Genomic DNA, 16,891 nt, shown 5'->3' on the forward strand with positions numbered 1-16,891 from the left:
TATCCGGTATGGGCGACGAAAAAATACTAAAACGTTTCAACCTGTAACTAGTAAAAAAATAACGGGGAGGCAAAACGATAATGTTTGAGGGTTGCGCTTATATCCTAAGTTTCTTCTATTGGCGTGGCGACGGCAAAACAATGTTTTCGCCCATACTGGAAGTGACGACAATTCAAGATGGTGGCGCCCTTGAAGAAAGGGTCTATTAATAGATGGCGTCGGGAGCGGCGTTGGAAGGTGCTGCCGAGCAGCGAAAGAAAGCTGACGACACGCAGACGAAACCCGTAAGTAGCAAAAGCGCCGTCTGCATGCAGACGCGTTTTTTTTTTTTTTTTTTTTTTCAGCTTTAAGTTTTGCTCTTATTGTTCTCATTTACTTTTTAACCAAAAGAACATCACAAAAAATTATGTTCATTTTAATAAACCATGTTGGTCACGAGTTGTCTCGATAAGGAGGTAGCGCCATCTATCAATACGAGTGCCAAGCGCGACTCTGTCGTCTGCGTCGCCGCCCGCCGTTTACCGTGGCAAGTATCTTAGCCCAATTTTTTACAGAAATGGAGCTACGCTTTCTAAGTTTACAAGAAAAAACCGACCTGTGAAACACACCTTTGGCGAAAAGTTTAGATTGCTACGTGCGGGTATTGATTTTTACGGTCCATTTTAGATCGAGCTTGGTGCCTCGGGACACCCTATATATCACCGGCTGAAAAAATCACCCGTCGAAAAAAGCGCAAGTTTCATTTACTTCACGCGAGTGGCTCAGCGGGTTATAGCAAGCAAGAAATACGGCGAGCGTTATGACGACAAACTTTCAGCGCTTCATTTGTTGGCTTCCCAAGCAACACAGAGTTGGTCAAGCATTGTCCAGTGTCTGGCAATGGTCCTTTGGCCAGTGGCCAGATAGTGGCCAGAGATTGGCCGATGACTGGCCTTTCTCTGGCCATTGGCCAATGGCCACTGGCCATCAGCCATCCGCCAAGTATTGGCCAATGAATGGCCACTCTTTGGCCAATGGCCACAAGACCATCCCCTTTCATTGGCCATTGCTTGGCCAAATTCCGTGCTGCTTGGGTTCACTGAGCCGTAGCCGCGTCTACCCTGGTACTTGCTGTCAGACAAGGTATAGACGTTGTTTCACACGAAGAAACAAGGTATTTCGTCTTTCTCTACTTCAAATTGCACTGAAATGTGGTCACAACCTGCCAATTCCGGGATTGGGTATTTGACAACTATACCAAAGTCCAATTTTAATTAAGGCACCGTAGAAACCGAATTCGGCCAATTCGTTAAAAGGCCGTTGGTCGACGGACAACTCAAAGAAGGGCAATTTTTCGTATAGGGCAATGGACCCTAGGCCGATTCGCATACCGGAGAATCGGGCGAAAGCGTCCGTTTGTCAAACTAGGTCGAGAGGTCGAAAGAGGTGCACAGGATGTCTAGAGTTACCCCGGGGACGTTGGGGTGAACACTGGGACCTTGTTTGCCAAAAATAAAGGATTACGAATTCCGTTCCCAATATTCACAAGGTTCCGCTAGTAAATCGTGACCATTCGGATTGCTCAATATTATAAAAGTCGGGCTCTGCGTGAAGAACGACTTTCGACTCTTTCATCATGCAATTTGGGAATACCGAGCCAAGGGCTAATCTCCTGATTCTGGGTGGTCATATGTTCACTTGCAATACGCGGACAGCCAACACCACCTTGCTCTTGGCTCAGCCACCGCGGCGTACGGGATTTGTCAGCAAAAAAAAAGTCTACAAGGCTTCGTTGGCTAACAAAGAGAGTTAAATATTTACATAGTTAAAAAAACACTAATAACATATGCATCTTAGAACAAACTTACATTGATTCTTCCTGCCTCACTTCTCAAGAATCTAATTACTCACTTCCAATACAAACACGCATTCGCCGCACCAGTTGCTTTGCATAGAAAAGAACCTAGGTAATGGAAACCTAACAATTACAACGGCAACTTAATTCTGGAACAATGCCGTATGCTCCAATAACCTCTTGAACCCAATCAATTTTAACTACATGTGATATTCAAGAAAAACAACTTTAACGTCAAAACATAGTGCATTCCACGGCCTTTGGTTAGAATTTTTTAAGAATTCAATCACTCTGAATTGTCCTCTATAAACAAATTATGCATATGTACCAAAATAAAAACGTGTAGCGGAATAACAGAAGCCTAATTAAATGAAGCACTCTCGAAGCCCATCAACCAACTACCACGCGTATTGTAATGGTCATAACAAGTCCTAGAATTCTGATGCATGAAAAATATATAGATTTAACAAAATAGGCCAGTCAAATTTTTTTAGGGATGCTCCTCAATTCTTGTAACATCTTTTTTTATGTTGTAACCAGGGCAGTGAGAACACTGTTGTCTGTTATATTTCACGTAATCTTTTCGTGTTTAATGTTATAATTCATATAATTTTATAATATCGTGTTATTCTAAATTACGCAAACTATTTCATGTTATTCAAGCTCTTGAGCTTTATTTCAAGAGAAGCCAATGGCCAAGTGCATAAACAAAAACCTTGCTCAGGATTGTGTTATCAAGATGGTTGTTTAATTGCAGGAATATCTTCGTCCTGCTAAGATCAGACATGTTGCGGCCATGGATAAACACAAGACTTTTGTACGTGAAGATTCATTATTTTCTCATCTTTGCAGGTGAGTACAAGGGCTTCAACAGAGATATTGTTAATCACAGCTTGTATTTTTTTTAATATTGAGGAATTTGGCTTTCTGTATGTACTACCAGTTTAAAATACATGTCCCGCTGGAATGTATCTCGCAATATACCGTAATGTCCCGAGAGATATCCCACACCCCGAAACATAGCCTACCCCTATCTTTTGCACGCTTTGGTGTTAGAAAAAACACCGAACGATAGATTATTTCTAGAAATGCAAGGCGCTGGTCAACAATGACCTTTACAGAAACGGTGCTACATAGCTGCGACAGGAGATCAGCGACCGTTCCTGACTAAGAGGGACAGTCGTCTTTGATTCCCCGCAATCAGAAGTTTGAAAGGTGACACAATTACAAACAGCAGATTTTTCTAACTTTCCTCGGTCGCACACCGAAAGTTAACCGACTGCTTATTTTCAACCGATTTGCTTTCAATTTCAGGTGGATTATCTCTCGGGATACTACGGTACATGTTTTATATTTGTTCAGAATTGATTGCTTTTATATCACTGTATATCATGCTGCTAAGTCCTCAACTACTTGTTTGAAAATATAGGACTGCGTAAAGTGCAATATATATTATTGTAATTGTAACGATTTTGATAATAGTAAATAAAACATTCCTGCAAAGGCTAACGATATTGTGCTTTTTTTCTTCATCAGCCACCGGTTGCATTCTGCCATACGAATCTGCAATTGGTCGGAGAAACGGAATCCCTGAGGCAACCATAGCCTACATTTTAACTGTCACATCTCTGCTCGCTATTCCGTGGAAGATTTTGATAGGATACATTGCTGACCGGACGCAAAACGTAACAAGAATATTGTTGACACTTCAATCGCTTGCGATTCTTTTCCACGGCCTTCTCTATTTCAGTGGCTTTATGATCAAAACGGCCGAACCAAAGGGGGAGGTATCATGCCCAGAAGGAAACGTAACGCTTTTGAATTCGTTCTCAGTGTGCCTTCAACCACCGGAGAAGTGTTTCGTTTCGTGCCCAACGAATTCCACCGAATTCAGCGAAATCGATGTGAGCTACATTTTTCAGAACACCTCCACCGTTTGCCACACTCTCTGGAATGGTACGTCTGGTTACCACCGCAGCACCTGTCAGTTCAAGTGTCCTTGCACAGCAGGTTCGATAGATCAACGAGTTGTGTGGTTCTATGCCGTGTTTTACGCGCTAGGGTCGTTGTGTTCGGTGGCTGTTGTGATCATCTCGGACGCCGGCGTTTCTGAGATACTGGCTGAAAATGTGAGGGACTTCGGAAGGCAGCGAGCGGGAGGGGCGATAGGCATGGGAGCCGCTGGTCCTATCGTGGGAGCCTTAATTGATGCAGCCAACCGATGGACGGGAGGACGATCAGGTTACCTTCCAAGCTACTTTGTCTATGCACTGGTCATTATCCTGGACAGTGTCCTTCTCTGTTGCATACCCACACTTAGGATGCCCAAGCTGTCGGCCAACTTTTTCAAGGACATTTATGGTGTGTTCATCAATGTCGAACTTGCCGTATTCGCCTTTTGGACATGCGTTCTCGGAGCCCTTTTTTCAATCTACATGTCATACAACACGTGGTTTTTGGAGGACATAGGAGCGTCTAAACTGATAATCGGATTAATATCCGCAGTCAGTTGCATATGCGTAGAAGTGCCCTTCTATTCTGTGTCCGGTTGGATTCTGAAAAAAACGCGCTATTATCCCTCGTACATATTTACGTTCTTGATCTTCGGGGTGAGGTACATTGGCTCTGCCTTTCTCTACAACCCGTGGTTCGCGCTTCTCGTCGAACCCATCACCGGGGCTGCACATCCGCTTGTAAAACCCGCCATGACTGTGTTCGCTAAAGAGGTGGCGCCTGAAGGTACCGCGGCGTCCGTCTTGTGCGTCCTCAACGTTTGCGAAGGAGCCATCGGTAAGTTCGATGCCCACTCAGCTAGGTATGCCATAGTCAGTAACAGCTTAATTTTTAAGGAACAAGGGGCGCTTCATTTACAGTGAAATTACGGCATTAGCACATAAGAATGACGAAGGACCAATCACGAAGTCACTGCCGTGGACATAATAGGCTTGGCCCAGTAACATAATAGGCTCCAAAAGGCGCGGGTGCCTCAGAAATGCTTATAACCATATTGATGCGCATTATTAACACGAAGACAAAGATTGAAATACTACAGATATAATTATTCGCTCAATTGCCAAATATGTTTATATACCTATAGTACCAGTGCCTCCTATACCTTCAGTGCCAGCTAAAATGGTCGCAAAACAGTGCGCGGATGCATTTGTCGCAAGTGTAACCTCTAGCCGCGAGGCGCGCCACTGAAGCGAGGTCATTGCAATGGCCGCTGCCATTGTTGTAGTCACTGTACACGCACCGTAATTGCTGCAAACAATTCCCTCTACATTATGTCGTTCTGCGTTCTTACTTTTAGTTTTACAATGTTATGCCATTTCACTGAAATCATGCGTATTTTTTTAATCCCGGCCGTTCACCACCCCCCCCCCCCCCCTAAAAAAAAAAAGAAATTGAAAATTAGATTGTATACATTTTAGTAGCACGTATACATGTAGTCAAGTTGAGATTTGGGCTAGTTTGTATAGTATAACATATTGAGGTTTTTAGCGCACAAAGTAGGCGGAAGAAAAATACAACAGAAAAGTGCGCCACTCACAACTATGTTTACTGACCAGAAAAGAAAAAGAAAAAAAAAAACTAATGATTTTTGTCAGTAGGCATAGTTGTGAGTGGCGCACTTTGCCGTCCTGTTCTTCTTCCCTCTACTTTGTGCGCTAAATACGTCACAGTGGTGTACACGTTCCTCAAAAAATGGAACAAAAGCTCGTTCCTCGTTCCCTCTGATGTTTGGAACGCGTTCCCGTTAAAAGTTTCATATGTGAAAAAGGAACTCGTTCCCGTTACAGTTAAAGAAATGGAACGTGTCGTTACATATACGTTACATTTGTATTTTGACGATTACCATATACATTTAGATCAAACAAAGTGTTTTTTGTTGTTTTTTATCTATCCCATCAAATGGCAACATACAAAATTAAATACAGTGATGGAAAGGCACCAAGAGAAGACAAGCGGAAGCAGTGTTTTATTTGTTGATATATTAACCTTTAAAAACCTCAGCTTTTAATCATATTTTGTGGTAGGCGATTTTGACGAGCCAAATGTTCTGTTACCCCACATTGCACGAGCGTTTCACAACAACCTCACGCGTTTCAACCTAACAAAGTCACTCGTTGGAACATAACAACAGTTGCTTCTCGATGTTGCTGTCCGCAAGACGAGCAAGTGAAGAAGGTAGGGCTGTTGGAAGGTCAGTCTTGAAAAGTACAGGTCCTTCTTCGTGAGGGTTGGACTCGTTGTTCAGTTTGAAGTAGGAAACAAGGGGAGGAGAAATAAAAAAAAAATTTTGTGTATATTTTATGTCACCAATATTCAGGATACAAGCGTGCGTTCGATACCGGGGCTCTTCTGTTTTAACTGTACGTCTATTTGTGGAAGTTCAGTGATGGCTGCAGTCGGTCTTAGATTTCTGGGTGTACGAGGATTAGTGGAAGCAAAGAAAGTAGCTGAGTTTCAACCGTCTTTCTTTCTGTGTCTTTTCCTTCGAGTAAAACTTTGGCTTTCTGTACCGCAGTCTCAGGCACTGAAAAAAGAATCGATGTCCACTAGTTCTCCTGTCCCTTACTGTTACCAAGCGAGTATCACACAAAATTGACCATATCGTATGCAACCAAAAAGTAAACGAAATTCTGCTCTTGGTATAGATTAATATTGTTTTCATACTTTTAGAATTTCCCTTTCAGAAATAAAATACAAATTACTCCACTGGGCGAAAAAAGGAACGCCGTTCCTTTTTCCGTCCCTTTAAAAATGTAACGCATTCCCGTTCCAGTTCCACCAATGCAAAATGGAACGGCGGCGTTCCTTCGTTCCTCCTAAAAGGAACGCGTTCCAGGAACTTTGTTCCTTGGAACGCCGTCCGGTACAACACTGATACGTCAATATGTTATCACGTACTTTATTTCAGCGTACCTTCACCGCGAGATCCTGAAACCATGTCGAACGGCGAAGACGAAATAGGCCAAAATAGACGATGCAGACCCGGTCTAGTTTGCCTGGATTTGAGAGCGTTCCCAACTGCTCGATCAAAGTCACGTCATTTCCGTCCGCTTTCCCCTCGACACAACACAACGCAAGGCATGCTCACCCGCGAGATGTCCTCCCAGTAGGCTTCCGCCATTCAATTTCTAACGTTTTCCGTGGTTAGAGTTGCCCCCTCTAGACGATCTAGGGAGACCCTCTTAACACAACGCCCTCACGCGGCCGCCAGGAGCGGTTGCTCGACAGCCTCGGGAGGCCGTTCTGCCAAGCGCTAAAAGTATAGAGGAGGCACTCAAACATGCAAGGAGCGAAAGTATGCAGGGAAGCTGCTTAGAATACATCATAATCTAAACCCTGGGTGTTTACATTTATTCCACATTGCATCAATCTCAAGCAGGTAGATATGTCGGTAGGCACATCCGCAGTGTAGAAGCACCACGAAAAATTACACACAAACTCACTGTATAGTTAAATGGTCAAAATTGAGTATGAGCCAGCTGCTGAAGCAGATATGAAAAAAGCAATAAGACAACAAAATTTACAGCTTAAAACGCCTAAAATATTAACAATATTATTAAAAAAAACGTATATGGAAAGCGTTCCGAGGCAACAAATTATGTATTTGTACAATAAACAAAGGAAAGTATCTTCACCAAAAGGCAAATTAAAAATAAAAAAAATAGAAAATTAGGTAAAGATTACGGGTTAAGGTTACGGGTTTAAAGCAAAGTCACATTAACGGCTAAAAGGACCAGGACAGGACGAAACATACTTCCAACTGTCAGCATGAACATTTATTGACGTTTCTCGAGGACGCTGATCGACTCAGCGGCGGCCTGACTAAACAGAGAAAGGAAAAGAGAGGAACAAAGGGTATAAACTGAGAAGGGTCTTTGTCGCCGAAGTGGCGCGCGTGGAGATTCGGCTTTGAACCACATATGTGGGCTGCAGTTATAGATGAAAATACGACATCTCGGTGTCGAAGAGGCTGTGAGAAGGGGAGCCAATGTTGCCCAGGGCTTGTGGCTTGCAGAAAGCCTCGATTATCTAACAGCCATACCGAGAAATGTGACCTCCAACTGTGCGGATGTCATTGTGCTCTGGATCGCAACTTGTGCAGGCGTTGACATGCTGAGCCACCGGGTCGAGGCGTTGAACGGATGGGTGGGATATAGCTTGTTTCACCTCATTGTCGTGCTCCCTCACGCGGAGAAGACGCTTAGCTCCATGTTCTTCGTCGCAATATTTTTTCTTTAAACTGAGCTTTTTTTCTTCGTAAGGTAAACAATATTTAGAATGCGCTTTTTTTCTGTGAAATTGACTTGGTAAGTAATTTTTGGGTACATATGTATTTACCGAAAGCACAGTCTCCTAGCAACGTCGCAGAGCGACTTTCTTTTTTTTTTTTTTTTTTTTTTGCGAAAGATATGCATTTTGAATTCAGTAAAAATGTTTTTGTTCCAGGAAAGTCGCTAGGTACCCTCATTGGTGGGACGATATTCTCCGAATTAGGAGGCCGGTGGATGTTTTTCTACTCCGGTGTGTTCGCGGCGGGGTGCGCTCTCCTGTGCCTCGTATCACACGTACTTGTGCAAAGGAGGACTTCGAGGCATGGAGTCATAACGCGTGAGTTCACTGCGGGCGTCCTCTCAGAGGGCTCCACTTTGCTTACTCAACTTAACTCAACTTTACCTACTTATCTTCCTGATTTGGAATATTTCCCTGGTTAATTACATTCTGTACCAAAGCAAATCAATGGCGGATTTAGGTTGCCTTCTCTGAATTCAATCACAAGCAGATATGATTTACCTTATCTAAAAAGAGAAAATTCATATGTGATTTGTCCAATCAACACATGAAAACTTATATAAATCATCTAAGGCGTACTGAGGCGTGTTTGACATGTTGTAAGGCATGTTTCAGTTCTCATTTGATCTTATATGTTATCGCGTGGTTACTGAACACATTTATATTATTTTTTTAACTAAGAAAGGGCTCTTCACAACTTAAAAAAGAAGAACAAATTTCAGCAACCTACACCCCCGAAGTTTCATAATGCACTGAATGGAGTTTTTAGGAGAATATCGCAGCTCCCGAGCCCTATGCAATTCCAATGCAACTTTTTTTGTTTATGCATCCACCGAATGGAGTGACGTGGCAATGGTTTTATTAGAAAGATAATAAAAAACTGAGTAATATTACGACGCTACATTACCCCATGTTAAAGTTTAAATATTTTACAGGAACTTAAATTTGTTAGAAAATATCTCTTTTTTGTTCCGTACTTGATGCACGTTTAAAAAGAAGCCATGGCCTAAATACAAATTCAGGTGCCACAATATTGAAGAGCAGGACTTTTTTAATTTATCTCTAACAATATATTTTTTACAGATATTCTCCTTGTGATAAATTTTAGCCAAGTATGTAGCCCATCAAAATGTCACAAATCTAGATGTTAGCTGGCACCATCTATGAGTGTGTCGGCAATACTTCTTTTTACAATGGCGCAATCTGTTATCGCGCCCTGGACTACTTATTTATTTATTTATTTATTTATTTATTTATACATACACTCAGTGCCTCGGGGGCGTTATAGAGGGGAGTGGGTTAGTACAAGTGGTTTTTGAAGGGCTAGTCGGAATTGCTTGGAGTCGGGTATGGTAACTATGGCGTCCGAGAGGTCATACCAGTTCACAACTGCAGTACTTCAGGGATCAGGGAATGCCGGTGTGATCGGTTTGATGACTTGGGACCATGGGCGTACCAACCGGGGGGTGGGGGGGGGAGGCAAGGGGGGCGCTGGCCTTCCCCCAGTTCTCAGAGTAAGGGGCTACGGTATGTGTTTTGCCCCCTCCCCCCCTTCCCTGAAACAGCCGCCACTGGGCAGGGCAAACGCCGGCCGGCGGTGCCCAAGGGATACCAAGGGCACCGCACCTCCGGCCCGGGTCTGGTTTGCCCCCCCCCCCCTACACACACACACACACACTCACACTCAAGAACAAATTGGTACGGCACTGGTTGGGAGGGGCGATCTTGCATGAATGGTTCAGTCTTGATGATATGTAGGTGGGCGGGTTTAGAAGAGACATCTTCAAGACAGGTGTGTAAAAGACTTTATGAAGAAGAGAAAGACGGGAAATTCGACGGCGGGAGGAAAGTAGAGAAAGGTTAAGACGAGACTTCATTGATGATACACTTGAAGTATGAGAATTGTCATTAAAAATAAAGCGAGCAGCACGGTTCTTAACGGATTCAATGGAGCCTGTTGAATTTTTCTGATGAGGATGCCAGATGGAGGACGTATAATCTAATTTAGGCCTAACGATAGTGGTGTACAAAATACGTTCTAGGCTTTCAGGTGAGGATCTAAAGTTTCGGTGAATGTAACCTAGAGAGCGGTTTGCTGAGGATATAATTGTTTTAATATGAGAATGCCATGATAGATTAGGTGTGAGATGCAAGCCTAAGTATTTGTATTGGTTAGTATAATCAATAGGGACAGAGTTCAAAAGTACAGGATAGATAATTGACAATGGACGAGAGAAGCACGTGCTTTGCGTCTTCAAGGTCGGTCAGCTCGCGGTTCAATTGTGGCGAAAGGTCCAATTGTTGCAATGGGACGTTTCGCCACTTTTTCACTGAAACGGCGTTCGATGAAATGTCCTGAGAGCCTACGCATTGTCAGTTTTTTTTCTTTTTTTTTTACTTCGGGGTAATTTTCCTGATTAATGGTCTGCCCGACCACAACTCTGGCGCAGCTTTGTACCACCCCACCTTTTTTCCCTAAACAAAATCCGACAAAACATAAAGAAGATCCAGACTCCTCGGAATGACATACAACGACGCCTACCACAGCCACAAAGCAGTGGACCCCCTCTAATTCTCTTTGAGAGTTGAGTTCTCCCCAGCACATGGACGGAGCCGGCCCGAAGCCAGCCAGAAACCGAAACTACGAACATTTATGCTGAAATGTGTCTATATCTGTCGGTGCATCGATCTCATGTTTCTAAATTAGAATCGTTCATATTACGCGAGAGGAAACACTGCGGCGATGGCCGCAGTACATGGCTCAGAGCTTTAATGATATTCAAACATTCCACTTTATGTAAGTTTCGCTAGACATAAAATTGGCTCATTTCGAAAAAAAAAGGTTTTTACCTATGATCTCGTAAAAAAAATAAGAGCACTGGGCGCTCTTATCTTTTTCATCATCTTATCCAAAGAGCGCCCAGCGCCCCTTGAGGCTGTTACTTGGTGCAACAGCGTTTACGTATTTGTATGATTTGCTGGGGCGGCGTCTTGTCTGGGCGAACGAAACAAAACAACAACAAGTGCCGTGCTCGGTAAAAGATGCTGTGGCCTTAGTGGCAATTCAGTTTCGCAAAGTGATTAATCGGAACACGTAATTATAGAAGGTTTTGTTAGAAACTTTTTTTTAAACATAACTTTGTGACAATAGTGACGCTTTATCAGTGCGTAAAGTTATGTAAAGTTATGGTAATTGATTTTTTGGAATTTCGGCAGTACAAAATATAATCCTGCTTCCGTGCAATGTAGAAATCGCACACCTATTAGGAAATAAGGATGGCCGTTGAAATGCAACAAAATCTCGTGCACTGGAAAAAACAAATCTGGGACTCTAATGGCTGCTGATTGTATCGCGAACTGGTTCATTTCATTTCTTTGTTTTTTTTTGCACAAGAAGATCGGACACTTTTTAGAGTATGTAGCTTTATTTTTGAAAGCACTGCTTTGCGAGAATGAAATGCAGCCTCTAAGGGGCCGCTATTTAGAACGCAACGTCATTCCGACTTGTGGTAGATTATTTCGCAACATTATGACACAACAGCATGAAAAAAATCTATGATATATTTTGTTTTTTCTAATGATGATATCACCAATCTAAAATGCTATTTCTAAATCATATCGTACGAAAAAATCTAGGAGCACGAAATAGCTGAAAAACTGTGCGAAATGTTTTTGCGCAGTAAAATCCGGCAGCGCAATAAGGCGTTCTCTAACAGCATTTTTTACTTCCTAATCCGGTAAGAATGGGACAAACGGCCCCCTTCGCAAAGGTCTTGGACGTCCACACCTCTCCCAGTTACCCTCTTTTAAAAAAACAGCCATTCTCGCAGCTCGCAACGCGGGGGGGAGGGGCTAAGGGGGGGGGGGGGATTTCAGGGTCAAGCCGTCCACTAATAACCGGAACAAAAAGACCAGCTTTTTCTTTATTTGGAAATAGAATTATATCGCGTGAGCCGATGTGTGAAAAGGCTTCCTCCCTAGTGCCATCTGGATTCTGGGAAAGTTCATATCGGAGATGAAATTCAACTGTGATATCCTGTTAAAGGAGGACCAGCAGAAATATTCTTCCGCCTGGCGGAAAGTCCTCCTCGCCCTCTTTCTTTCTTGTATTGTAGCACGGCGAGGCGAGGGGAAAGGTCTCCTTTTGCGCCGGCTTCTTCTGAGAGGATAAGCCGAGAAAATCCCCATTCTGAGCGACGGGCAATGGGCGCGGCAGCAGCGACCTCGTGAGTTAGGGGTAGCTTCAGCTCCTATCGCGTAATCTGCCCCATTTTTTGGCGCTCACCAAGCCTAGCCCCTCGGGTGTCGGTTTTACGGAGCTGCAAGGCTGCGCCCGCGCAGTCACCGAATTGCCGCTGTAGAAGGTCTTTGGTTTAGCCATAGCCTCCTGTTTAGCCCGTGGCAAACTAAACGCATACTTGAGAGCTGCGATGCATCCCCGCACCCATTGAAGGAACGTTTCATAGATATTTTCGGTTGATCAAGGAGCTCAAAACACATGCGCGAGAAGTGGTGACTTGAATATGTAAGGATGACTTACATCTTCACAAAACATTCCATCTTCAAGAAAAAACGGCTTATCACGCTCAAACCTGCCTCAAATTGGGATCGATGGAAAAGAAAACGATGTACCAGGCGCGGGCATCTTCTAGAAGGTCTCTGTTTTCTAGGAGCGAGCACAAATTATTGAAGAACTTTAGCAGACTATGTTTTCAGGCCACGCTATATTTAGCGGCAGCTCGCGCTGCCACTTCGATGCATTCTCTGAAGCGCGCGCCTGAAGTGGCAGCGGGCCTTTGAAAACGATTTACTAAAATGCCCGGTTGTGTGCCTAACTCGCAGAACATGATGGCCAGCAAAATGTATGAAATTCATATTTACACATTCCCAACAAGCACCTGAGGTGAGAGGGCATCAAGGGTGGATATCAATTTTAGAAAGTTTTAGTGGGTCGCTTTTAGCCACTTAGATAACCGTATACGGTCCGTACCCCACAACGAAATGTAAGCTAGACTCGCTGTTTACATTCTTCATCGAGTGCGGCTATGGAGCGAAAAGACAATATTAAAACCCTTTTTGACGAGTCTAGCGTGTCGTGTTATGGTTCAACGTTGCTTGTATCGGTACCATAGCACTGACCGCCACTTCGAAGTATTTGCGGTGTCTCAAAGAAACTAAGGCAAAAGCAGACAATTTTTTTTTAACGTGGCACAGAATTGTATTTAACATTTTAAAAAACTTTTTGGTACCCTACGCTACGTAGTTAGCACAAACTATCACCGGTGTTTTCCACTTTTTTTTTTTTGTTAGAACGATGTTTAGGAAACTGTTAATGCGAGTATCCAACCTAAGCGGTAGATTTTAGTGCGAGTCGATACATTGCTGGGGAAAATAGCAAAAAGCGCGATGTCGTGTTTGCGCTAAGTGTCCCGTAATGTACGCATACCGCTGCACAATCAACGCTAACATAGTAAATCAGTAAATTTAGTGGCCCCCCAAAAAGTGGTGTTATTTTGTTTTATTTTTATGTTTGAAAAGTTGTTATTTTTAAACAAGCAATTCGGTAAAGAGTGCTTCCGTTGGGCACCAACTTACGAGGCATCAATTTGTTCTTATACACTAAATTCTGCATGGCTCTTGCGTAAAAATGGCAATATTGTGTTTGTGCCAGCTGTGTCACGCACAGTAAGAAGACCAGTTCATTGCTCAAACATTTAAACAAGGCCTTTCTTACGCCAAATAGACGTTTTGTGAGTACGCTCTATTACTGGTGGTTCATAAAATAATCTACGTTTTTTATTTAGAGGAAGGAAGTGGTGGTGAGGGGAGGGGGAATTGAATACAAAAGACGACTCAGGGAACCTTGAACTTTGTAAATATTTCGCTCAACCTATAATCCTGAGCTAATTAAATCACTTTTGCTTTGTCTGTTTTAGAACTTGTTAACAGTCGCGCAAAAGGCCAAGATGAGCGAAAAGTCAGATGCCCCTGTTTATTTGAGCAAGAAGCTTATTTATGCGAGATAGAACTGAAAAATCGTACGAGTGTAACTGTAGCAATCTCCGACCAAGCCTGAACCTCACTTTTTCGCCATTTCATCGAAAGCCGTTTCACCGAATGAACGGACACTTCATCGAACACCGTTTCATCGAACGCCGTTTTATCGAATCGCCAAGGGCCGTTTCATCGAATTTCTCAGTTATGGCTCTGTACCGAGTTTTGGGGCATAACAGTGCTTTATAGATGTTTCACCTTGCATTTGTTAAGACTAAGGTAGTCACTTGAGAAATTGTTTTGAAGGTGGTGTAAAATTACTAAAAATAAAAGCAATTGGCATAAAAAGAAATAAAAACAATTGGGTTTGCGACTTACTGAAAAGCTTTACTCATGTACATACATGGCTGAAACCACAACGCTGCAAATAAAGGACAGACACTTAAAACACTTTTAAGCGTCTGTGCTTTCTGTTTTTGCCTCATTTTTAATTGTTTCATGTGACATGGAGAGGGGTCATTGTTTCATGGAGGCTTTCTTCTCGAAGCAGGATATGTTCACGATGGAACTTATCTCGCCACTGCACCCAGTGATATAAAAGCAGAAACAAAAGAAAAAAAAAAAAAGAGAGAATGAGATGAAGTTGTGTATAAAAATTAAAGTAAATTCCAAAGTATTACAGACTGTAACATTGTTCGATGAAAAGGCGTTCGATGAAATGGCTTCTATGAAACGGCGTTCGATGAAACGGCGTTCGATGAAACGGCTTCGATGAAACGGCATTCGATGAAACGGCGTTCGATGACATGTCCGGACGCACTTGTAGCGGTACGCGTGCATTACGTGGCACGTTTAGCCCGAACGCGACATCGGCGCTTTTTACTATTTCTGCCCAGCAACATGTATTGTCTAGCACTGAGCTCTGCCACTTAGGTTGGATAGTTGCATTGACAGTTTTCTAAATATCATTTATTTCTAAAAAACAAAATCAGAAACACCGGCAATAGTTTGTCCGTGCTAACTAAAATGTGTTTGCACAGACAAATTACAAACGCGTAGTCTGTTAAAAAAAAGGCTACAGTTGATTTTTTATTTTTTATTTTTAATGCCTCAGAAATACTTTAAAGTGGCAGCACGTGCTATAGCGCCGATTTAAGCAACGTTGAACTATAACATCAGACGCTTCGATAGCCGCACTCGATCACGAAAAAGGTTATAGCTTATAAATTGTTGTAGGCTGCGGTTATCCAAGAGCTAAAGACGACCCACTAGAACTTTTTAGTATCGACACACACCATAGCTGCCTTCTCACGTCATGTGGTTGCTGGGATGCGTAAATATAAATGTCACCTACATTCGTTGGCCATCATATAGTGTGAGTTACGCACACAATGTTTGTGCTCGCTGCTAGAAAACAGAGACCTTCCAAAAGATGCCCGCGCCTGGTACATCGTTCTCTTCTCCATCGATCCCAATTTGAGGCAGGTTTGAGCGTGATAAGCCGTTTTTTTGAAGATGGAACGTTTTGTGAAGATGTGAGTCATCCTTACATATTCAAGTCACCACTTCTCGCGCATGTGTTTTGAGCTCCTTGATCAACCGAAAATATCTATGAAACGTTCCTTCAATGGGTGCGGGGATGCATCGCAGCTCTCAAGTATGCGTTTACTTTGCCACGGGCTAAACTAAAGACCTTCGACAGCGGAAATTCGGTGACTGCGAGGGCGCAGCCTTGCAGCTCCGTAAAACCGACACCCGAGGGGCTAGGCTTGGTGAGCGCCAAAAAATGGGGCAGATTACGCGATAGGAGCTGAAGCTACCTCTAACTCACGAGGTCGCTGCTGCCGCACTCATTGCCCGTCGCTCAGAATGGGGATTTTCTCGGCTTATCCTCTCAGAAGAAGCCGGCGCAAAAGGAGACCTTTCCCCTCGCCTCGCCGTGCTACAATACAAGAAAGAAAGAGGGCGAGGAGGACTTTCCGCCAGGCGGAAGAATATTTCTGCTGGTCCTCCTTCAAGGAGCAATTGCTTAAATTTGTTTAAAGGCATTTTGTGTGTTTTTGGGGCTGAAGAACACCCTCTTCTAATTTTCACGCTAAAACGCTAAACTTAAAGGGGAAATAGAAGTCACGTGACCCTAAATCACGGCGTCAACTTGTGGTGTAAGGTGATATCATGGCAACACGACAGATAAGCTCACGTGATCAAACATTTCCCACTAAATTTACCGGGGAAATGTTGCTTGACGCCACTACTCGTGCCTTCAATTTCGCTGCTAAATTTAGCACGAGAATATTACAACGTCGACTTGAAGTTTGTTTTTACTCGCCTCGTCAAACAGGGAGAGAGGGTAGAAGAGTCCATCGGTGACAGTGAGTTCTTGAGGGACGACACAAAGAGACTATACCCTGTTGCAGGTTAAGAAAAGCAGGACAAGCTTCTCCCTCGATACCTTTCCTCTTTCTGCTCTACCAGAGCCAACGCTGGAGAGGAGGCGAGACGAGGCGAGGAGAAACTTGCCCCCTTCTGGTGCTCTGTCTGATTAGCGGAAAGGGTGGCGGGCTTCGCGGGAGGAGCGACCGACAGCCAGGCCTCGGTGCTTCGATAAATGGCCCGATCCAGGAATGGGCTTCAAGTCGCCGGCAGAGAGGAACCCTCAGGACAAAGCCAGAGGCTTCAGAAGAAAGCGGAGGAACGATGCGGTGTTCTCCGAGCATCCAGCGGCGGGCAGCAATGACCGCATTCCAGGACTGATTGTGG

At 43.6% G+C, this 16,891-nt stretch overlaps 2 protein-coding genes across 2 annotated transcripts in view; both read left to right on the forward strand.

Moving 5' to 3' along the window:
* The window catches only part of LOC115329430, a 33,119-nt gene extending 30,534 nt beyond the window's left edge, over positions 1 to 2,585 (forward strand). Inside the window, exon 3 of the mRNA XM_040218731.1 lies at positions 2,518 to 2,585. Coding sequence (XP_040074665.1) covers positions 2,518 to 2,585 — 68 coding nt within the window. The remainder of the gene's footprint in view (positions 1 to 2,517) is intronic.
* A 34-nt stretch (positions 2,586 to 2,619) lies between these two features.
* LOC115328216 overlaps positions 2,620 to 16,891 on the forward strand; it is a 57,992-nt gene continuing 43,720 nt past the window's right edge. Inside the window, exons 1-2 of the mRNA XM_042289232.1 lie at positions 2,620 to 2,686; positions 3,668 to 4,624. Of these exons, the coding sequence (XP_042145166.1) occupies positions 2,620 to 2,686; positions 3,668 to 4,624 (1,024 nt within the window). The remainder of the gene's footprint in view (positions 2,687 to 3,667; positions 4,625 to 16,891) is intronic.

This window comes from Ixodes scapularis, unplaced genomic scaffold (genome assembly GCF_016920785.2).
Source record: "Ixodes scapularis isolate PalLabHiFi unplaced genomic scaffold, ASM1692078v2 PGA_scaffold12__126_contigs__length_90152505, whole genome shotgun sequence".
Lineage (NCBI taxonomy): Eukaryota > Metazoa > Arthropoda > Arachnida > Ixodida > Ixodidae > Ixodes > Ixodes scapularis.